General features: G+C 34.9%; 1 protein-coding gene across 1 annotated transcript in view; it reads right to left on the bottom strand.

The window, feature by feature from the left end:
• The window catches only part of LOC140850590 (serine/threonine-protein kinase TAO1-like), a 41,627-nt gene that overhangs the window by 2,983 nt on the left and 13,100 nt on the right, over positions 1–25,544 (bottom strand). Inside the window, exons 6-11 of the mRNA XM_073241687.1 lie at positions 24,094–24,175; positions 19,401–19,604; positions 15,838–16,062; positions 7,499–7,627; positions 4,801–5,004; positions 2,217–2,456 (exon numbers count right to left, since the gene is read on the bottom strand). Of these exons, the coding sequence (XP_073097788.1) occupies positions 2,217–2,456; positions 4,801–5,004; positions 7,499–7,627; positions 15,838–16,062; positions 19,401–19,604; positions 24,094–24,175 (1,084 nt within the window). The remainder of the gene's footprint in view (positions 1–2,216; positions 2,457–4,800; positions 5,005–7,498; positions 7,628–15,837; positions 16,063–19,400; positions 19,605–24,093; positions 24,176–25,544) is intronic.

Below are 25,544 nucleotides of genomic sequence, written 5' to 3'. Positions count from 1 at the left end.
GCTACTTACATAAATGAAATGACCTGGTGTTAAAACAGAGTCTGTTTTCTCCACAAAGGGACTAAGGTTACCAAAGGGAAGGGATTGGGGATCGTGGGTGGGGAGGGAGGGAGAAGGGGATTAAAGGGCACTATAATTAGCACTCACAATATAGGTGGGTCATGGGGAAGGCAGGACAGCACGGAGAAGACAAGTAATGACTCTGTAGTGTGTTACTACACTGATGGACAGTGACTGCAATGGGGTGGGAGGGATTGATAGTATGAGTGAATGTTGAAACCACAATGTTGCTCATGTGAAGCCTTCATAAGATTGTTTATCAGTGATACCTTAATTTTTTTAAAAAAAGAGTCTGTTTTGTTCAAATTGTGCAAGTAGATAGATATATACAACTAAGAGGAACATGGTGATTTTCTTTCCCACTAAAGTAACAGAACAATTTCTTTTATGGAAAATCTTGAGCTTATGTATCACGAGAAGGAAGCTTTCTATCCAAGGTCTGACTATGATTGTGAAACATTATTTTTCCCCTTGATTATTTAATAGTATCTGTGAGAATAAGACTAGTGTTGTACAAGCTTTCAAACTGAGAAGGCTGCAACAATAGGGGGGAAAAAGGAAGGGTTAAACAGCAAACAACTGACCTATTCCAAGCCCCAGAGAAATGAAGTCATATCAGATTTATGGTCTGACCAAAGAAAACCAACAAGCTTTCAGTTTGATTTACTTCTGGGTGCTGCTCACTTTAAAATTGTAATTAATTTTATAGACATGCTTTAAATATCTTTTGGTGGTAAACTCTACTGTGTAGCTACTACAAAGACAAAATAAATCTGGAAAATCATTAAGAATTCTGATTTTCATAAACATTAACTAATGATGGTTATGTGCTTAGTCAACATATGAGCCACTCTGTAAACAATGTTCATTAGCTGTTTTGAAGATACAGCAAAGTAACATTTTACTTAGATTCATAAGGAAAGGGTGAATCTTAGCTTTGCCTTTGTATTTTGTTCAGAACAACCTGCATGAATGGAGCTGAATAGGAATTAGAGATACCAATGATTTAGCTTCTGGTTTTGATACAGATTACTTCTGTGAGTGAGGTTCACTTCACTTCAGGACAGTTATTCAGGTAAGTGTTGATAGTTCTATAGTTAAATTGTCAAAGAGTTTGAAAAAGGGGGTAAAGAAGATACTGTGGGATCTGGGCCTTATTGGATGTAAATAAAAGTTTAAAATGTGCAGACATGTACAGATTAATTGAAATACTACCATGGATGACAACATATATAGTGGGTTGTTTCAGTTTTCTGTTTATTAGGATGCATGTGATTATACTTCACATATTTATTATGTTATAAAATTTGAAAATTCCTTGGAATTGTTAACTCTGGTTGATTTTGGTAGAGGGGGCTGGACCAGGTGGCTTAAAGGACAAGGAGAGGGAAACCTTTAACTTTATAATAAATACACTTTGGCATCCTCTGAATTTTGTGTCCTATGAATAAATTTGTCTATGCAAAGCAAATACAAAATTTAAAGTCCTTAGATATTGTATATCACCAACACTTGTCTTTCCTTATTTGTCTACAAGAGGGCATATAATAATAACTTGCTTCACTCTGATGTGCTAATTTAAAAAATACACTCCAACTACACATGCCCTGGTCTTACCTATGCTACCAAGCACAGAAAGAATGGGAGTAACAATGTGATAATTCCACTATTCCTCTTAGGATGAGTATAGACAATGAAGGGAGAGGGGGTAAAAAGGCATTTTTCATTTGCTGGTTTCTGACTAATCAAGAACTTACTGCCTCTTTTGGATACAAATCACATTCAGAGGAAATAAGATCCTTAAACTATAAAACTTGGAACAACAGAGAGAAGCCAACAGGTTAGTATGTTGATATATAGTTGTAGTATCAACATTGGACATTTGGGTACACTTAAAATAAGAATTTTGAATCTCATTTATGGCATTTTTCCACAGTGAAAAAGTTCTGGCCATTTTTTGGTACTCTGCTGAGAAATACATAAGCAGATGTCTGTAGCTACAGACCCTCTACATCAAAACTAAACAAACATGCTTAAAATGAAAAGAAAAAAAGCTTATTCAATTTCTTTATGGCAGACATCTGGCTTAGACTTTTAGTGTTTACATGATGCCATTTATCTGTTCTCCTTTGTCAAGAAGCTTAGGCTAGAGTTACCTTCAGAGTCTTAGACTGTTGTCGAACCTCCATGACATGCTTTCGCCTTAGTTCTCGTTCTCTCCGTTTATTATGCTCCAGCTGGTTAGTGAGCTCGGCTTGTTGCTGCAATCTAATCAGCTCACAGCCCATCTTCTGCATTGTGTTGAGCTGGCGGAACTCCAGTTCTTGCGTGGATTCATGATGTCGAAGCAGCATCGCATGCTCCAAGACCTTGTGAGTCTGCCTCTTATTTAATTCCTAATTCATAACAAAAGACAAAGGCATAATTTACTGATGTACAATGCCAGGAGACAAAAATCCTAAGAAACAGAATAACCAGGATATAGATGTAATCCTCTGATTTAATACTGGCTGCACAGTAAATATTAGAGTTTTATTACTGCAACTTTAGAAAATGGGCGATTGGTAGCATAATTTCCTTATCTCTTCATTAGCTATTTATACTATTTTTAGCAATAAGCTGAAGACATATCAAATCTGTCCCAAGAGACTTAATGTCCTTTCTACTCTCTTTCATTTATGTTTCCTAATTTTGTATTTGAAGAGGACTTCTAAGTCATCCTTTGAATTTCTTCAGTGTATACATTCAATTCTATTACATGCAGTATACCCAGTATAGTGTAGTGGTTAAGAACACAAGACTCTAATAACAATGAAGCAAAACTGAAGGAACAAAATGGCAGCAGACTCAGAGACTCCAAGAATGAACTGGTGGTTACCAAAGGAGAGGGGTGTGGGAGGGTGAGTGGGGAGGGAGGGAGAAGGGGACTGAGGAGTATTATGTTTAGTACACATGGTGCGGGGCATCACAGGGAGAACAGTGTATCACAGAGAAGGGACATAGTGGATCTCTGGCAACTTGCTGCACTGATGGACAGTGACTGCATTGGGGTATGGGTGGGGACTTGATAATATGCGTAAATGTAGTAACCACATTGTTTTTTCAAGTGAAACCTTCATAAGAATATTTATCAATCATACCTTAATAAAAAATTAAAAAACAAGCAAACAAACAAAAAATAACACAAGACTCTAGGGCCAGACTGCCTGCTTTCTAAATCCTGGCTCTGCTACCAAAAAGCAGTGTGTCCTTGGGCTAATTACTTAAACTCTCTGTGCTTGAATTTCATCACTTCTCAAATGGAGACCATAACATAGCTGTTTCATAAAATTAACGTGAGGCTTAAATGAATTCATAAGTGGAAAGCTCTCAGAATACCTACCTCATGATCAATAAATGTTACAACAATTTTTTTCAGTTTAAAAAGATCAAATATACAACACACACACATACACTCACACACGCTCTCTCTCTTTTTCTCTGTAGAAGGAAGTCAGACTTGGCCCTTTAGCCTCTGCTGCCCCTTCTCCAGGGGCCAACATTTGGTGCATATGTTTCCCAACCTTCCCCATGCTATCGTGACACAACTATTGCACAAAAACATGCAGTTTTAAAATGGATTAAAATATATATTATAGGCATATAATATGCTTTCTTTACCTAAAAATATAATGGACAAATATACAGATCAGATCAGGACATACAGATCTTTTTCTGAAAGTTTTATAGTAAGCTTCTACTTTGTGATGCCATATTTGTTCCATTTTTTTGCTTTATGACAAATTTTCAATAAACATCTACACATAATACACCATATAACTATGTTACTATTTCTTTAGGCTTGAATTCGAGAAGTGGATTTTATGGATAGAAGGTACATGCAAATTAAATTGTAAAAGCTGCTGAATTATGCTCCAAAATGGCAGTATCAATTTCTATTCTTCCCAACATTGCCCACTTTCCCATGCCACTACTAGGACTTACCAATTTTTTAGACTGATCTTATTGAATTGATTCAATTGTTTTAATTTGAATTGCTTTGATTATTAGTAAATTTGAATAATTAACTTGTATTTGAAGTTTATTTTAAGCCACTCTTGGAAATAAATTGATCTTTGCTCATAGGTATACCTGATAATGAGAACCATTGTTTTCATTGCCATAAGTTTCTACATATTCCCAATGAAAAATTTCATGATTATAAAAATATGTTAAGCGGTAGTATATACCTTCATGGCACCCATTTTGGATGAAAAGGCATAAATTATCCAATTAATTTTCTCACATTTAAAAATTAATACTTCTTTCACTCATGGATTTAATATTTATTAAATATTTACTTAATATGTATTTATTGAATACCTATTATGGGTCAGCCACTAGGTATAAGGCCTGGATATATCTATCCACTGGATATAAAAGCCCTGAACAGAACCTGGGACTTCATATAATTTCCATTCTACTTGGGGAGAGAGAGATCCCCATAAAAAGTGTGCACGTGTGTGTGTGTGTGTGTGAGAGAGAGAGAGAGAGGAGTGCAAGAATATTTAAAGAAGAGGGAAGGATTTGGTGATCAGAATTGAGGAGATATGAAGTGAGGGAGAAGGTGAACCATGTGGGTTGGGTTTCCAAGGAAGAAGGAATTAGGCAAAGGGAAGCAGAAGCGCTCTAAGGCCTTGAGGGTGGGATGTGACTGACATATTTTCAGGAAGATCCTGATTTCATGCCATTTAAACATGCCTCCATGACAAGGTCCTGCTCCAAGTCATAGCACCCAAGTAATATCTTTCTTTGGAAGAGACGGCACTGCAGCCCTAGGTACTGTCTCTGATGTTGAAGAAGATCAGTCTTCTCCTCTGCTTGGAAATGCCGTATGTTCTCTATCTGCTTTGAAAGCCATTCCTGTTTTTCTTTTCTTGGGGTGCTCTGGCTTTCATTCAGCTCCTGGCAAGATAAAAAGCAACTAAGTTCAAAATACATAAAAATTAACTACATGAATATATTATTTGGTAGCTGGTAATCTTCAGTAAAAGTACTTAATTTGTGCCCTCTCTCTTGGGCAGGCAGGGCGATGACCTTAAGGAGGTAGGCAGTATTTTTACGTTTCTTGAGTTATCCATGAAGTAGGACAAGAAAAGAGAAAACATATAGAAAACATGCATACTTTTTAGCTTTGCACAGCTATATTTATGATGGCTCGTAGCTTTGAAAGCACACAATGATTGGTGAATGAAGTAAAACATCTTTCTTTAAATCCCTCCCAAAAAGGGGAGGAAGGCAGTGCTTTCAAGTAAAAATCACACATGAATTAAAATCAAGGTTAAAATATAGTTACATGTCACTTCTTGATTTTCAACAATAGAAATGCTAAATTTTTGGCAAAGTTAAGGATGGGTTCAGTATAAAAGACTTTGGAAATTCAATGGAAAATCAAGAAAACTATAGGAAAATAGAGACCTTTTAGAATGGATTTAATATTCAGCACTATAACCACTGCACAAGGCAAGACCAATGTTTTTCTACAGCATTTTAAATATCATCTCACAAACTACCTAAAAAAATTCATTTATACTGGACAAGATGAGAATATTGACAATACGTTCAATGATACAAACCCGAGGATGCTAATTAATACTAGCATATTTCAACCTAAAATGCATCAACCTTGTAGAGAATATAAATCAGCCATCTTTCCTAGGTCAAAGATGACTTTTCAGAGACTATTAACCTTATGGTTCTTCATTTGTTATTCAAGAAAGAAACCAATTATTCATTAATTTCATTAATAAGGTATTCAAACACATAAAAATAAAAAGCACATAAGCTTGTAGTTCTCAACTTACAGATGTCAATGATAAGGCAGGGATAATACAGGCATATACACAAAGACTCACTTGGCTATGTTTCAAAATCTTTTGCCAAGGAAACTCCCCACCCACCAAGACGCTAGTATGTCCCTTCCTCTATACCGATAATAACCATTCTAAATGAACACACACACACACACACACACACACAAATACACAAAACTACCTTCTAAAAGAAAATGAGCTTATTAGTTAGACAATGAATTATATGCTTGAAGGATTATCTAAACCAACACATTCATTTATAAAACTAAAACCTCATTTCACTAAGAAACAACTATAGAACTGCATTTTGTTGGGTATTTATTTACAGTTGGGAATCCTATTTACCATCTTTTCAAATTCCATGTTCTAGTATTGAGTTTAGCTTTTAGATTACAGTAATGGGAATACATAGCAGGTTATACTCTTTTGAGTCAGAAAAATCTTATCAATGAATCTCACTTGGCAGGGTATATATAGCAAGGCTTTATGCCACCAATATGTCCTTAATAAGATATATATCTAATTATAGGTCAAATTCCTACACACACAAAAGCACTGTACCAAAGATATTATGGTTATGTCATCAAGGTTAATTTATCTCTGTGCTAATAGTTTATTACATGGGCTAAAAATTTCAGCCCATCAGTTTGTAAGAGGGAGTGTAACTGGAGAAGTCTTGGTGGGTGGGGAATTTCCTTGGCAAGAGATTTTGAAAAACATAGCCAAATGATTCTTTGTGTATATGCCTGTATTATCTCTGCCTTCTCATTGACATCTTTAAGTTGAGAACCACAAGTTTATGTGATTTTTTATATTTATGTGTTTGAGTATCTTATCAACAAAACTAATAAAGAATTGGTTTCTTTCTTGAATAACAGGTGAAGACCCATACGGTCAATATTCTCTGAAAAATCATCTTAGACCTAGGAAAGATGGCTGATTTATATTCTCTGCAATATAATAAATATGCAAAAGCTGACACATATCATTTTCGTGTCCTGACCACTATCCTGAATAATAATCCTCTTTCAAAAGTTGCCTTGGAACAACCATGGCTTTCCTCAAAGTTAGAGTCCATCTGCAATAAAAAGAAGTTCAAGAAAGCAGCACATAAAGGGCAAACACACATGAAATTATGTAGCCATAAAGACATAATTAGCATGCTTTCCTATTAAAGAAAATGGAATGAGCAGAAATGACTCTTATCCTTATTCTGTGTTAAAATCAGAATAAGAACAAATTATTATAATCTGAGCCCGAAGCAATCTGAGCCTTTTAAAGGAATAAATGTATGGCTCTTTTTCACAGCTAAAGTATTTTTATTTCTAGTGACTCGGTTACTCAGTAAGTGCTTAGGAAAGCTATTATAAATAATAGCTTCATAAAATAATTTAAATGTTCAAGAGATCACTCTTTTTAGATCCCTCTCAACTGAGATATCAGCCATTGAAAATAGGTTATAATCAATGTCCTCACTTAAACCGATATATAGTTAGTGGCTTATGCTAATGGTTCTATGAGTAGATCAATATTGAATATAATCAGTAAGCAGGTAAGTGGCTTGAAGAGTTTTATAAAGTAAATACCTTCTTAAGCTGTTCCTTTCGAAGTTTGTATTCTCTCTTCTGGGACTTCAAAAAGCTATTCAGTTCTTTCTTCTGTTGAGCCTGAAGACATTGCTTAAATTTTTTCTCCTCATTGGACATCACTTTAGCCTATAGGAAATTTTTTAAATGGATCCAATTAGCTAAACAGATAAGCTTCAAAGCAGCAGTTTAATACACATTAGCAAGGATACTTCCTCCCACCTAAGAATATAAAATCAGTATAATCATTACCAAAACAAGAATATCCAATAAGTTGTTAAGTATTACTCAGCATCCCTATTATTTGAATTTCAGAGAACCAATAAAATGGAACTCATCTTTAAAATGCTGATCTTTTACAGGGTCGGTGTTTTCACCTTTTTCCCCCCATACTGGAGTATGCTTCCCGACCCCCCAAATAAAACAAAACAAATGTAATTAAGTTATGACCTTTTATCTAGCTTGACTTGTATATTAAATAATGTAATACATTCATCTTCAAATTAATCCCTGACTTTTAATTTGTATTTTTAGTAATATGAAAATGTTAAATATTAAATCCCTGTATAATATTATTTTATTTCTGATGATATATGCAATAGTTGACCCATAAACAATGTGGGGATTAGGGGTGTTGACTCCCTACATAGTAAAAAAATCCTCATATAACTTTTCACTCCCCAAAAACTTAACTACTAATAGCATGATGCTGACTGGAAGCCTTACTAACAACAGGAGCAGATAATCACACATATTCTGTATGTTGTATAAATTATATACTATATTCTTACAATAAAGAAAGCTTGAAAAAAGAAAATGACCTTTAAAACCATCTCTCAAAACATTTTCCAAGATCTTTATTGAAAAGCAATATGTGTATAAATGAGCCTGTGCAGTTCGAACCTATGGTATTCAAGGGTGAACTATACATATTCATTGCAGAAAATTTTGGGAATACAGAAAAACACAAAGAAGAAAAATCTTATATGATTTTACCAGCCAGAGGTAACCAATATTAACATTTTGGTGCATATCCTTCCTAATTTTTTCTAGGCATAGATATAGATATAAATATATAAAATAAATCTAAAATCACATTGCACATCGTTTCATGAATTGCTTTCCTAAACATGTTAGTATCTACCACTTTACAAATTATTCAAGAAAGTACACCAAACACGATTCTAAATATTTTTACATTCTCTCACCAAATTATTTCAAAATCAAATATTCATTTACACCAGAAATTATTTTGCTAAATTCTCTATTACTGTGAGAGGGTGATTATTCTTTTTTTGCAGGGAAGGGTGAACAGGGTAGCTATAAATGCCTCAGGGTGGACTAGCCAGACATATTTGAAGATATAGTGTAAATTTATTGAGAAGTTTACACTTTACTTGACAACTGTGATGATCAAAATAAATTGAAATGAATGGGAAACCAAGGAAATTAGAAGACAAGTTTTCACATAACTCCTAAAAAAATGCACCTTTATCATATGGTGGAATGATACTTATTTGCAGTAAACAAATGGGCTAAATCTGAATCTGAAACCCTCTTAATCCCTCTTAATTTAACATTCTCTGTATATTATAGTGCTCTTCAATTCTTCTGATATAAAAATGTTACTATAAATTTAAGGTTTCCAAAAAGTACACAGAGAATGATGAATGATTTCTGAAACCAAAATTAAATACTAACTGATGTATCAAACTCCTCAGATAACCAAAGTGTCCAAGGCCTAGAAGAGAATCCTTAGTGACTTTTTTTTAGTAAGTTATCATTGATATACACTCTTTTGAAGGTTTCACATGAAAACCAATGTGGTTACTACATTCACCCATATCGAGTCCCCCTCAATACCCCATTGCAGTCACTGTCCATCAGTGTTGTAAGATGCCACAGTCACTACATGTCTTTTCTGTACTACACTGTCTTCCCCATGATCCCCCCAACACCATGTGTGCTAATCATAATAGCCTCAATCCCCTTCTCCCTCCCTCCCCAACTGCCCTCTCACACCCCTCTCCTTTGGTAACTGCTAGTCACTTCTCGGAGTTTGTGAGTCTGCTGCTGTTTTGTTCCTTCAGTTTTACATTGTTGTTATACTCCACAAATGAGGGAAATGATTTGGTATTTGTCTTTCTCTCCCTGACTTATTTCACTGAGCATAATACCCTCTAGCTCCATCCATGTTGTTTCAAATGGTAGGATTTGTTTCCTTTGTATGGCTGAATAATATTCCATTGTGTATATGTACCACCTCTTCTTTACCCATCCATCTACTAGTGGACACTTAGGTTGCTTCCATATCTTGGCTATTGTAAATAGTGCTACAATAAACATAGGAGTGCATATGTCTTTTTGAACCTGACAGCTTGTTTTCTCTGGGTAAATTCCTAGGAGTGGAATTCCCAGGCTCAATGGAATTTCTATTTTCAGTTTTTGGAGGAACCTCCATATTGCTATCCACAATGGTTGAACTAGTTTACACTCCCACCACCAGTGTAGGAGGAATCCCCTTTCTCCACATCCTAGCCACCATAATTGCTCATAGTTTTTTCTATGTTGGCCATACTAACTGGTGTGAGGAGATATCTCATTGTGCTTTTAAAATTAGTGATGTGGAGCATCTTTTCAAGTGCCTGTTGGCCATCTGAATTTCTTCTTTGGAGAAGCATCTGTTCATATCCTGTGCCCATTTTTTAATCAGGTTATTTGCTTTTTGGGTGTTGAGGCATGTAAGCTCTTTACATATTTTGGATCTTAATCACTTGTCAGATATGTCATTTACAAATATATTCTCCCATACTGTAGGATGCCTTTTTGTTCTGCTGATACAGAAGCTATACAGAAGCTTTGCTATACAGAAGCTTGATGTAGTCTCATTTGTTCATTTTTTGCTTTTGTTTCCCTTGCCCAAAGAGATGTGTTCAGGAAAAAGTTGCTCATGTTTATGTCCAAGAGATTTTTGCATATGTTGTCTTCTAAGAGTTTTATGGTTTCATGACTTACATTCAGGTCTTTGATCCATTTTGAGTTTACTTTTGTGTATGGGGTAAGACAATAATCCAGTTTCATTCTCTTGCATGTAGCTGTCCAGTTTTCCAACACCAGTTGTTGAAGATGCTGTTGTTTCCCCACTGTATGTCCATGGCTCCTTTATCATATAGTAATTGACCATATATGCTTGGGTTTATATCTGGGATCCCTAGTGTGTTCCACTGGCCTATGGGTCTGTTCTTGCACCAGTACCAAATTGTCTTTGCAGTAGAGCTTGAAGTCAGGGAGCATAATCCCCCACCTGCTTTATTCTTCCTTCTCATGATCGCTTTGGCTATTTGGGGTCTTCCGTGGTACCATATGAATTTTAGAACTATGTGATCTAGTTCATTGAAGAATGCTGTTGGCATTTTGATAGGAATTGCATTGAACTGGTAGGTTGCTTCAGGCAGGATGGCCATTTTGACAGTATTAATTCTTCCTTTCCATGAGCAAGGGATGTTATTTCCATTTATTGGTATCTTCTTTCTCTCGACTGTCTTGTAGTTTTCAGGATATAGGTCTTTCACTTCCTTCATTTGTTTTACCCCTAGGTATTTTATTCTTATTGATGCAATTGTGAATGGAATTATTTTCCTGATTTCTCTTTTGGCTAGTTAATCATTAGTGAATAGGAATGCAACAGATTTCTCTGTATTAGTTTTATATCCTCCCACTTTGCTGAATTCAGTTATTAGTTCTAGTAGTGTAGGGGTGGATTCTTTAGGGTTTTTTTTATGTATAATATCCTGTCATCTCAAACAGGGACAGTTTAACTTCTTCTTTTCCAATCTGGATAACTTTTATTTCTTTGCATTGTCTGATTGCCATGGCTAGGACCTCCAGTACTATGTTGAATAAAAGTGGGGAGAGTGGGCATCCTTGTCTTATTTCTGATCTTAGAGGAAAAGCTTTCAGCTTCCCACTGTTAAGTATGACATTGGCTGTGGGTTTGTCATGTATGGCCTTTATTATGTTGAGTTACTTGCCCTCTATACTCATTTTGTTCAGATTTTTTACCATGAATGGATGTTGAATGTTGTTGAATGCTTTTTCAGCTTCTATGGAGATGATCATGTGGTTTTTGTCATTGTTTTTGTCAATGTGGTGGATGATGCTGATGGATGTTTGAATGTTGTACCATCCTTGCATCCGTGGAATAAATCATATTTGATCATGATAGACGATCTGTTTGGTATATTTTTAAATTTGATTTTGTTGAGTATTTTTGCACCTAGGTTCAAAGGGGTATTGCTCTCTAATTTTCTTTTCTGTGGGTATTTGCTTAGTTTTGGTATTAGAGTGATGCTGGATTCATAGAATGAGGGTGGAAGTATTCCCTCCTCTTCTACTCTTTGGAAAACTTTAAGGAGGATGGGTATTACATCTTCACTAAATGTTTGATAAAATTCAGCAGTGAAGCCATCTAGTGCACAAGTTTTATTCTTAGGTAGTTTTTTGATTACCAATTCAGTTTTGCTGCAGGTCATTGGTCTGTTCAGATTTTCTGTTCCTCACTGGGTCAGCCATGGAAGGTTGTATTTTTCTTGAATGTTGTCCATTTCTTCTAGGTTATCCAGTTGGTTAGCATACAATTTTTCATAGTATTCTCTCCTAATTCTTTGTATTTCTGTGGTGTCCGTAGTGATTTTTCCTTTTCATTTCTGATTCTCTTTATGTTTACTCTCTATTTTTTCTTGATAAGTCTGGCTAGGGGTTTATCTATTTTGCTTATTTTCTCAAAAAACCAGCTCCTGCTTTCATTGATTCTATTGTTTTAATCTTCTCAATTTTTTTAAGCATGCTCTAATCTTTATTATGTCCCTCCTTCTACTGACTTGGGCCTCATTTGTTCTTCTTTGTCTAGGTTTGTTAATTGTGAGTTTAAACTATTCATATGGGATTTTTCTTCTTTCCTGAGGTAGGCCTGTATTGCAATAAACTTCGCTCTTAGCACAGCCTTTGCTGCATCCCACAGATTTTGTGGTGTTGAATTAGTGTTGTCATTTGCCTCCATATATTGCTTGATCTGTTTTTATTTGGTCATGGATCCATTGATTATTTAGGAGCATGTTGTTAAGCCTCCATGTGTTTGTGTGCTTTTTCACTTTCTTTGTGTAATTTATTTCTAGGTTTCACTTCTTTTTTCTTCCTCCTCCATTCCTTATATATTAGGTATCATATTCTGTACTCTTTGTCTACCCTTAACCTACTTTGGGGTAGTTGATTTAATTCTGCATTTGCTTAGTAATTAATTGTTCTGCTTTCTTTACTGTGCTTTCATGACCTTTGTGGTCTGAGAAGCTGGTTGGTACAATTTCAATATTTTTGAATTTACTGAGGCTCTTTTTTGTGGCCTAGTATATGATCTATTCTGGAAAATGTTCCATGTGCACCTGAGAAGAATGTGTATCCTGTGGCTTTTTGGTGGGGCATTCTGTAGATATCTGTTAGGTCCATCTGTTCTAAAGCGTTGTTCAGTGCCTCTGTCATGTTACTTATTTTCTGTTTGGTTGGTTTGTCCTTTGGAGTGTTGAAGTCTCCTAAAATGAATGCATTGCATTCTATTTCCCCTTTTAATTCTGTTAGTATTTGTTTCACACATGTAGGTATTCCTGTGTTGGGTGCATAGATATTTATAATGGTTATATATCCTCTTGTTGGACTGACCCCTTTATCATTATGTAAAGTTCTTCTTTGTCTCTTGTGACTTTCTGTGTTTTGAAGTCTATTTTATCTGATGCAAGTACTGCAACTCCTGCTTTTTTCTCCCTATTAGATGCATGAAATATCATTTCCCATCCCTTTACTTTCAGTCTGTGTATGTCTTTGGGTTTGAAGTGAGTCTCTTGTAGGCAGCATATAGATGGTTCTTCTTCTGTTATCCATTCAGTGACTTTATGTCTTTTGATTGGTGCATTCAGACCATTTACATTTATAGTGATTATTGATAGTTATGTACTTATTGCCTTTGCAGGCTTTAGATTTGTGGTTACCAAAGGTTCAAGGGTAACTTCCTTACTATCGAAGAGTCTAACTAATCTCACTTACTATGCTATTACAAACACAAATCTAAAGGGGTTTTTTTTTCACTTCTTTTTTCTTCCTCCTCCATTCTTTATATATTAGGTATCATGTTCTGTACTCTTTGTCTACCCTTAGCCTACTTTGGGGTAGTTGATTTAATTCTGCATTTGCTTAGTAATTAATTGTTCTGCTTTCTTTATTGTGCTTTCATGACCTCTGGTGACAGCTATTTAGCCTTAGGAACACTTCCATCTATAGCAGTCCCTCCAAAATACACTGTAGAGACAGTTTGTGGGAGGTAAATTCTCTCAGCTTTTGCTTTTCTGGAAATTGTATAATCCCTCCTTCAACTTTAAATGATAATCTTTCCAGGTAGATTATTCTTGCTTCTGCTTCATTGCATTAAATATATCATGCCACTCCCTTCTGGCCTGTAAGGTTTCAGCTGAGAAGTCTGATGATAGCCTGATATATTTTCCTTTGTATATGATCTTTTTATTCTCTGTGCCTTCTTTTAATACTCTGTCCTTATCCTTGATCTTTGCTGTTTTAATTATATGTTTTGGTGTTGTCTTCCTTTGGTCCCCTGTGTTGGGTTATCTGTGCACCTCCATGGCCTGAGAGACTATCTCCTTCCCCAGACTGGGGAAGTTTTCAGCAATTACCTCCTCAAAGACACTTTCTCTTTTTCTCTCTCTTCTTCTTCTGGTACCCCTATAATACAAATATTGTTCCATTTGGATTGGTCACACAGTTCTCTCAATATTCTTTCATTACTAAAGATCTTTTTTTCTGTGCCTCAGCTTCTTTGTATTCCTCTTCTCTACTTTCTTTTTCATTTATTGTCTCCTCCATTGTATCTAATCTGCTTTTAAATCCCCCATTGTATTCCATAATGAATGGATCCCTGTCTTGAATTTGTCCCTGAGTTCTTGAATATTTTTCTGTACCTCTATGAGCATGTTTATGACTTCTTTTTAAAATGTCTTTCAGGAAGGTTGATCAGTTCATTTTCACTTCATTCTTTTTCTGGTGTTTTTGGTATCTGGGGTTGAACCAGGTCCCTTTAATGTTTCATATTTGTATGTGGAACCCTCTAGTACCCAGAAGGTATACTTTCTGGAGCTGCTTAGCGCATGGAGGGAAGTCAGGGGTCACAGGGGAGCGGTGCTGGTCACTGGGGTGTTGGAAGAGCTGTTTCCTGCTTCCCGGCTACTGTGACTCTCTCCACAGCCAAACCAGTGGGCTGAACACACAGGTGTAACCCTGTATGCTTTGCATATGTAGCTACTGTAGGCAGGGCTTCCCTCTGACTGGACTGACACCAGGGCGGGGGCATCAGCTGGTTTGCAAGCCAGTGCCAGCTTTCCAGAAGGTGCTGCAGGCTGTGTATCATGGTGGAAGGCCTCAGAGCTGTGTAGCCAGCCTGGGGGATGTAGCACCTGAAGTTTCTGAAAAGTTTCCAACCTGCTGGGCAGAGTGTACCTGGACAATTTTGTCTACCTGTCCTTTTTCCTGAGCAGCTAGCCCTGTGCAATCCTTGCCCCTTTAGTAGTCCTCTCACTGTTAGGAAGTCTCTCATACTGCCTGCCTTTCTTTTGTCCCAGAGCAGCCGGATGTGGATCCCCATTTTCCACAAGTGGCTGGAATCTCAAGTCTCTCCAAGTGTTCCTCCTGTCTTAGCTTTCCAACCCCACTAATCACCAGAGCACTATGCAATGTGGGTTTTTGCTCCCACAGTACAGCAGATCTCCAGGGCTGGGCATTCAGCAGTCCTTGGCCTCCACCCATCCCCACTCCATTTCTCTTCCTTCTGCCAGTGAGCTGGGGTGGGGGAAGAGCATGGGTCCCTCTGGATCATGGCTTTCATATGTTACGCTTTTAGAGGTTTGTTTTTTTCTCCAGGTGTAAGCAGTCTGGGGCAGCCTTCTTTCCTGTTGATCTTTTAGGGTTAGTTGTATTAACTATATTTTTGTATTATATGTGGTTTTGGGAGGAGGCCTCTTCTCACCTGTCACATTATCATCTTTAATCTGATCTACCTGACTTAACCACTGTTACACAATAAAACTATCAAGTTATCAATCCCACATCTACTGGTTCCCAGACTCAGCACTGGAAATTTTACCTATTATATAAATATTTCTCCCTTTCCCCAACTGATTTGCTTGGTTCTGAGGAACAGATACCCTAATAGCAAAATGCCATCTTGGTTAATGTTGAAATAGTCACAAGTTAGAATAAAGACATTAGTAATACTGATGAGCTACCTCTTTTTCTGTAGCAGCCTGATGTTTCTTGATAAGTTTCTCCATTTCTGCTGCAAAGTTCATACACTGAGTTTCAAAATCTTTTTCTAATCTGAGACAATGCTCATCCATCTCAGCCTTTAGCTTGTTTTCCAGAGTCTTCAGCTTTTTTTGATGTTGCCAGCTCATTTCGATGTAAGAAAACATTTGTTCTCTAAGCTCGTGTTCTTGAATTTGCCTTGTAACCTACAGCAATGGAGAGGAAAGAGTGAAGTAAAGCAAAACCTTTTTCTTTCAAAACCATCTTAGACCAGTCCACTATCAACTAAGCAGGTAATTCATGTAGGAGAATTCAGTCAACAGCTTCTAATAAAATTTGATCTAAAGCAGCACAGAAACTAGCTGGTTCTAAAATTAAAATGGGAATGTAAAGGACCTAGAATAGCCAAAATTTTGAGGGAGAATAAGAAGTTGGAAGATGTAAACTACAGTAATCAAAACACTGTGGTATTGGTAAAAGGACAGACTGAATAGAGGAAAGGTACACAGTAAAATCTGGAAACCGACCCACATATATTCAGTCAATTGATTTGCTACCAAAAAGTCAAGTTAATTCAAAGAGGAAAGGAAAGTGTCTTTAACAAACCCTGCTGTAACAACTGGTTCTCTGTATTCAAAGTAAATCAATGCTTAATCATTCTACATACAGAAATTGATTTAGAAAGAATCACTTGATCTAAACCTAAAATCCAGAATCACACAGCAGAAGAAAACACAGAATATTGTCACATCCTTGGGGTCAGCAAATATTTCTTGGAAAGGACACAAAAAACACTGATTATAATGAAAAAAAATGTACAAACTGCATTCTCAAACAGACAAAATTCATAATGTAAGATTAATCATGTAAAGTGAACAACTGAGTAGCATTTTGTATATTCATGATGTTCTGCAACCACTGCCCCTACTATAAAGAAAAAAATATACAAACTGGATTCTTAAATAGAGGCAAAATTCATGCAATGTATGATTAATCATTTAACGTGAGGAATTCAGTAGCATTTAGTATATTCATGATGTTCTGCAATGACTGTCGGTATCTAGTTACAAAGCATATTTAACACCTCAGAAGAAAACAGAAAACCCTGTATGTTTTAAGCACTTGCTCCCCATTCTCCCCTTCTCATCACCACCAATCTACTTTCTGTCTATGGATTTATCTATTTTAGATGTTTCATATACTATGTGACGTGTTGTATCTGGCTTCTTTCACCTAGCATGTTTCTAAGGTTCATCCATATTGTATAGCATGTATCAGTACTACATTCCTTTTTATAGCTGATTAATATTCCACGGTATGCACACACCCTAATTTGTTTATCCATTTATGTGTTGCTGGACCTCTGGGTTATTTCCACCTTTTGGCTATTGTGAATACAGCTGTTATGAACATTTGTGTATATGCATTTGCTTAAGTACTTGCTTTCAATTGTTTTGGGTATATATCTAGGAGTAGAATTTCTGGGTCATGGGGAAATGCTATGTTTAACTTTTTGAGAAATCCTCAAGTGTTTTCCATAGCAGCTCACATTTTACATTCCTACCAGCAATACAGAGCAGGAGTTCCAATTTCTCCATGTGCTCCCTAATTGTTATTTTCCATCTTTGTTTTTGTTTTTCTCTTTTAATAGCTAGCCATCTAACAAAACAGCAGCAGACTCACCGAGTCCAAGAAGGGACTAGCAGTCACCAAAGGAAGGGGGTGGGAAGGGTGGGTGGAGAGGGAGGGAGAAGAGGATTAAGGGGCATTATGATTAACCCACATAGTGTAGAAGGGGGAGACGGGAAGGCAGTAATAGCACAGAGAAGACAAGCAGTGACTCTATAGCATCTTACTACACTGATGGACAGTGACTTCAATGGGGTGTTAGTGGGGGATTCGATAATATGGCTGAATGTAGTAACCAATGTTGCTCATGTGAAACCTTCATAAGATTGTGTATCAATGATACCTTAACAAAAAACAAAATAGTTAGCCATCCTAGTGTCTGTAAGATGGTACCTCATTGTGGTTTTGATTTGTGTTTCCCTAATGACTAATTATATTGAGTATCTTTTCATGTGCTTGTTGGTCATTTGTATATATTCTTTGGATAAATGTCTATGCAGGTCTTTGACACATTTTTAAAAATAGACGTATAGTTGATATATTAATTCCAATAGTCTTTTGGTAGAGTCTTTAGGGCTTTCTGTATGTAGTATCAGGTCATCTCCAAACAGTGACAGTTTTGTTTCACTTCTTCCTTACCAGTGTGGATGCCTTTTATTTCTTTTTCTTGCCTGATTAATGTAGCTAGGACTTTCAACACTCTGTTGAATAAAAGTGTTGTGAGTAGGCATCCTTGTCTTATTCTTGATTTTAGAGGAAGCTTTTTTATGGCCTTTACTCATTTTTAATGGGTTGTTTAAATTGGATTTTAAAACTAAAAAGTTTTAATTTATTACAGATGGAGAAAAAATATTTGCAAGACATATCTGAGATATAATACTTGTACCCAGAGTATATAAAAAAACTCCTACTAATCAGTATTAAAAGATGAACATCTGAATAAGAAAACAGACAAAAGACTTAAAAAAAAACTCTTCACTAAAGAAATACACTAATGGACAATAAACACATGAATAGGTGATTCTGGCGCCATCTTCAGTCATAGGGAATTGCAAAAACAACTATATTGAGATTCCATTTCATTCCCACCAGAATGGCTAAAATAAAAAAGACTGACAAACCAAATGCTGGAGAATACGTGAACCAACTGCAACTCTTATACATTGTTAATGGGGATGTGAAACATACAACCATTTTGGAAAGCTGTTTGACAGTTTCTTATGAAGTCCAACATACATATGCCCTATGACTCAGCAATTTTACCCTATGTATTTGTCATAGAAATTAGTACATCATGTTCACATAAAGACATGTACAATGTTTATAGTATCTTAGTATGCTGATTGACAGTGACTGTAATGGGGTATGTGGTGGGGATTTGATAATAGGGGGAGTATGGTAACCATAATGATGCCCATGTAATTGTACATTAATGATACCAAAATAAAAATAATAAAAGTATTTATTTCATTTTCCACTTGCCCCTTAGCACCCTCTAATCTACTTTCTATGAATTTGACTATTTTAGATATTTCATATAAGTGGAATTCTAATAATATTTGCCCTTTTTTGTCTGGCTTATATCACTTAGCATGTTTTTAAGGTTCACTCACATTGTAGCATACATTAGAATGCCATTTCTTTTCACAGCTGAATAATATTCCATTATATGTATATATTATGGCTTGTTTATCCATTCATGTGTTGATGAACACTTGGATTGGTTCCATCTTTTAGCTATTGTGCCCAGTAACTTTTTGGTAGTATTGAAAGCAGTGAAGTTAAAAAGGAAGCATTTCCATCAATTGCAAAAAGGAATTACCTGACCTTCAAATGTTTTCAAGACAAATGTAACCAGACTAAGAAAATTAGTTACCAAATTTGAAATTTTTTTCACTGAAATCCAAATACTCACGGGTTTTAAATGGATGACAGAACTACTAGGCATGACTGTGTGGTGTCCCTCCATCATGTCTAGCTCTCTCTTGTCATCTGAGGCATCTGGAAAACTGTTGACACTAGTGCTTTGACTACTGGCCCCGCTGGACATACTGGGAACAGACTGATGACTTTCAACACTATGCACTGTCCCTTTCCATCCAACACAGTGATCCTGTTCCTGAGGAAAAAGAGCATTAGATTCAAATACCTTTATCTCCTGAATTCTTGATTATTAGCACCTAGCACACTGCTTGGCACACAGTCTTTAGAAAGTTAGAGGTCTATTTTGAGAAATTCCTGTATTTGCCAAGACCAGGAAGTTTATCAATTGTTAGTTGACAGATTAAGAAAGTGACCAAAAAGTAAATACCAAAAAGCCCAACCATGTGAAAAAGTTAATCAATTCTAAATTATTTCCAAAGTGTAGTCTTTTCTCTAAAATTTTTGACATTAAATCCATTTCTACTACACATCTCATGGGGTATACACAGAGATGCTGCTCATTTCTCAATGATTCCAATGGTGAAAACAAACCCCAACCTTTTTTTAATCCTATAAATATCACTTTTACTTATTCTTTATTGAAGCCTTTTATATTTCTTTTCTTCTCAGAATATAGTCTTTAGCCTAAACTTTTCCACTGAGTAATTTAATATTAATTCCTATCTATTTCTGTGTAAAATTAAAAATTGTATATTTAATCATAATTAGAAGACTATTCTGAACAACTCCGGCAAGCTTTGGTATCTGGGCCCCAATATTATAGTCTTACCATACCAAAATTCTTTAAGATATGCAGAATAATAAATACAGACCCAAGGTATATAGAGGGTCTTTTCTTACATTCCACAGCCTAAAAAAGTTGCTGTTATTCTAATGTTTCATGACATAATTTTATTAATTTCACTTTGCTGAAGTATTTCGTATACCTAAAATAGCCCCAATTTTCTAGTGACTACTGTTAGAACTAAAAGGCAATATCAAAAACACCAAAACTGTATGTAAGAAACTCTTTTATTTTATAGTTCATTAATCATGTAGTGCTTTTAAAAAGAAAAGTAACTACTACTCCTGTTTTCAGAATGCAGGGATCTTTCTCAGTAGAAAACAATAAAAAAGAATCAAAGCTTTGGCATTGTGACATGAACAAAGAAAAAAACAGAAAATACTTAGACTAAAAAAGATAGCTCCACAAATAAGAAGCTTTATATTTTCCTTGTGAGGAAGTTCTGTAACATTTCTCCAGCAAATTTGGAAACTTGGCAAAATGGAAAGAACTTGGTCTCAAGAGTCATATATGAATCTGAACACATATGCTTCTACAGTAATAATTTAGTTAACCACTCTGAGTCTTACTTTACTCACCTATAAAATGAGTATTTTAGAACCATGTAGAGGACTGAATCCCTGTACACAACTGAAAAGAATCAAGTGTTCTTAGTAACAGAATAAGAATGCTTGGTAATTTTTTTCCCTCAGGATAAATTTAGTTAAGTCACATGTTTATTTTATTTACTTATTTATTTTTAAAGAAGCCAGAAATTTCCAATTTAATAAACACTTATCAAACATTATATAAAAGGCACTGGGGGAAAGGTTTATACAATAACCAAGATAAGGAGAATGGTTGGTAGTTCTAATGACTTCTGTGTGAGCACCATCAACTTCCAAAGCCTGTAATTTCAAATACTTCCAAAAGCATGACCCATATCATCAGACAATCAGCAAAAAAGTGCCCCATAGCACAGACTTTTGAGAGGGAATACATTAAATAAAAGTTGAACAGGTTTCTTTAATAGACTTCACAGAGCTTTACTATGCTAATGTGCACTACCAAGAGGATGGTTTAAAGAATGCAAAACCTTTTTCCCCATCTGGGTGGAACTTAGAGAATCACTGTGAAGGCACAATCTGGAAACCACTGATATAAAAGATTCTTGGCAAGAAAAGTTGCATAAGGAAGGAAGTCAATAAAGAGACCCCAATACTTGAGCCATTTCTAACTTATTACCTCTTCTTCCTGTGATTCTACTGCTGGTTCATTATGTGCCTCCTGGGAAAGGACCTTTGTCCTCTGAATGAGATCTTTTAACACTGTTTTAGGACGCTCCCGAAAAACAAACATGTGCTGGTTAAGAGTAGAAGGCAAAAGTCAGGTTGAGACCTACATATTTTTTCATTCAGAACAAATGAATCCCTCTTTAGACCCTAGAGTTACTATCCTAAATAATGATAGATAATGCATGTAATCTATAGTTACCTAGTTCTGCTATGCTTTTTACTTCTTATATTTATAAAATTTAATTTACATGTATACACTCTGTGCCTACATAACATCCCCCATACTTTTTATGAAAACTTTGAACATGACATCTTTGTTGGCCAACTAGAAATGCAGAGTTGAAATAATCAGAGTCTAAGTAAACATTAAGAATTAAGTCCAATTACAGCCCTAAGTAAACACTCACAAATTCTTAGAACTGCTTTCATAGAGGAGACCCGTTCAGTTCTGAATTACATTAGATTTCAACAGGAATGTATTTAGTGATGGTGAATTACATAACATACCACTTGGGTATTATGGGTTCCTTTATGTTGCTTAAATGACACTTCATAAAACACTAGCAGTTGATTAAAAGACATTATGTATTAGTGATTTTTACCATTAATACTTAATAAAGCTTAACATTATCAAATACAGAAAAGTAGAAAGAACAATTCTACCATTAGATTATCATTGTTACTTTTGGTATTTTTTGGATATTTATTTCTTCTCAGAAATTTTCTGTGTATAGATTTTGTTTTGTAGTTAGCACGGATTGCAGAAAGACACCTTGTGCACTGGAGTTCATGAGATGATCTTGAATTCTTTTAAGACTTTTACTTTCTTTACTAGCTCAAATTTATTTCTTCTCTGAAGAGTTGTAACTATATTATTTTCTTTTCATTGCTGTAAGTATTATGCTATTTCAACTCATAAACATAATGCCTACAGACTACTTCATCAAATGTTCATGCCAAAATTACATAACCGTTATTCTAATTCTGGATAATTATTTTCAATTTTGCATTCTGAGATGAATAGCTTCATACAGTAAGTCACTTATTTCCATTTTAGTTTTTTTCCTTATGACAGACTGCAACAGAGATGTGATCAGGCCAAAGGGAAGGATGCACTTGACAGACACTTCTTATCACTTCCAATAAGGTCAATATACAAAATGGACCAGGTAAGTGAATATATATACAGGTTTGGGACCTGATCACCCAAGGCCAAGTATCCATTCCTGGAGGGTTGGGTTATTACCAAAAGGGCTTCTTTTGCCTTCATTAGGCAAATGTAAGAAGCCAGTCACATTCTTCCTTTTCCTGAGCTTTAGCTTGGTATGTACCACTATTCATGATATTTGGTCTTTTTTTATCTGAGAATAATATATCTTATAATTCTAAGTTATTTAACAGTTTTCTACAAATGGATCCTGCTTATTTTTCACTAACATAATTCACAGCTCTACTAAACCTTTTGTTGCGACTGTGAATATCTATTTTTTGGGCTTTCGTTTGAAACTGTAAGTGTGCTTATGGCCTAGAATTCCCAAAGTGTTACTGAAACTTTATACTGCTCTTCTACATACTGTAGTTGCAAATAACCCTACTGAATATGTACATGATCCTTTCAATATCCTTGCATCTTGAACTGTGTGTTGGTGAAAATAAACTGAACTTCTTTAAAATTCTAAAACATTCATGCAGAAATTATTTTCTAGTGAAAAATCCACAAAATTCCTTAGGGTCACAAAGAGATAGAGTCAACTGCTACTCACTAATGCCTTATCTAGATGTTTTAAAAACTATATTAAATCGAATAATACTATTACTGCTATTAATAAGATATCAACCTCAAAATGAAATAAATATATCTTGTAATTCTAAGTTATTTAACCATTTTCCACAAATGCATTCTGCTTATTTTTCACTAACATAACTCATAGCTATACTAAACCTTTTGTTGCTATTGTGAATACCTATTTTTGAGAACAGAAAGCATACACTAATAATTTATTTAAATTAGGTAACCAAACCTACTGAAAAATGAATAGAATTCACATACTTTTAAAATATTTTCATTGCTAAGTTAGAAAAACATATTTCTTAAAAGGAAACAAAAACGTGATATCCATTTTTAGCAGTTCTTTTGAAATCTTTTTTCTCCCACAGTATTTACGTAAATGTATTATGCATCATTTCTCTTACTTTCATATTATTTTATATATGACAGATGGATATATCAAGTGTGGTACATACAAAAATTAAATCCAAAGTTAAAGCACGTTTTGCCAATTCTGAAATGCCATGGTTCCACATGAATTAAAATTTATAGTTGTAACTCATGAATATATGCTTGCACATATAAAAATTAAGCCATTTAATACTACTAAATTGAATATTTAACTATATATTCTATTCAGACATGGCAAAAGCAGTTAATTTTGAAAAACAAATGAAAAAACTTAGCAACTACCAAAGTTTCCAAGAAAGAACAGTATTATGAAATTAGTATTTTAGCAAAAACCGGTACCGTACTTAATACTGATTCGGAATCAAAGAAGAATAAAACACATTCTTTAAAACAATTTCTTGAGTGTACAAAACAGAGTATAACTGACCTTTAAAAGTATCCGTGTTGTAGGGCGATCTTGAGGGATTTTGTGGAGGCAAGAATCTACAAAGTGTCGAAAATAATAAGACCTATTGTAAAGGAAAGTATCAAGTGAATATATTGCTATTTCCTTTAAAAACATACCCACAAATCAAGGCATGTGCCTATAGGTGGGAGGGAGAATAAAAATGATAAAAGAAAAAAGCAGACAAAATACACTATATATTTCATTATGTAAGTCTATAAAAAGTTATGCAAAGCAACTAATGAATCTATTTCCCAAAGATAAATTTGCACACATTATTTTAAAATCCTGCTCTCACATACTTAAGTATCACAACTCATTCTACATTGAGGTGAATTAGGGAAGTGAATCATTTTCCTTTTCACATTCAAATCTAAGATAATATTCTTATTAGTTTTTTTTCTTTTCTCTAGCTACATCTCTTTCTTGCTTGACCCTTGGATCATCTTCCATACAGCATGTTTCAGAACATCACGCTATTTGTTTTGGAAGGAACATTTTTTTATACCTAAGTATTTAGCATCCTTGAACAAATGGATAAAAGTTCCAGAAAACAGTAAAATTTTTTTAAATTAGAATTCTGTAACATACTGTTATATAGTGTTAATGATGAGAGTTCAGTAAGGCAGTAGGTAAAAAATATTCCATCAATATTTGTCATCAATAGTCAAATAAGATTTTTAATTCTTTTATATAAGAATGTTTGTCATCAATATTCAAATAAGATTTAATTCTTTTATACAAGAATTCTTTTTTGAATCCCCAAAGTATCAACCAGTGTAAAGACAGCCTGTGTTTAGTGTATCTATTATTTAGAAGTACCATAATAAACTCTTTGTGAAGATTTCTTCAAAACATCTCTATAGAAGGAGAAAGGACCTGTGAACTTGCCTTAATTCTGTAATGCTAAAAAATAAATTTTTGCTAATTTATGCATCTTACTTGTGAATTTTAAAGTATTTGTTAAGTATGGTAGGTAGTCCCCTGGACCTTTTCAAATGCTAGATACACCTGAAGAATTTCCCATTAAAATTTTCTATCACTGATAAAGATCCTTGTTTCCTAAAATCGTCCATCTGTTTTCAATAAACTTCTTTACATGAATAACAGTATTATCAAAGAAGCACTAGGAGATGCAAATCAAAGCACATTCTGAATAATAAATAATGACAATTAGAATGATCCAAAAATTATGAATTATCTGGTAACTCTGATAAATTATCTAATCATTTTTACCTATGTTTTATACCATATCAATTATAAACCATTCCCCAATTAAATATCTCTACAGGCTGTGGCAATCTATATATTGCAGTTATAAAATATGAATGTTTAAATCATGCTATTTATTATATAATTAGGGTTGTATGTGTTGCTAAAGTACAAAAAATATATTAATTTTTATACAAAAGCCATACTTTTTGCTCCCATGT

This window comes from Manis javanica, chromosome 7 (assembly GCF_040802235.1).
Source record: "Manis javanica isolate MJ-LG chromosome 7, MJ_LKY, whole genome shotgun sequence".
NCBI classification, from domain to species: Eukaryota; Metazoa; Chordata; class Mammalia; order Pholidota; family Manidae; genus Manis; species Manis javanica.
This window is presented reverse-complemented; position numbering and strand designations above follow the sequence as displayed.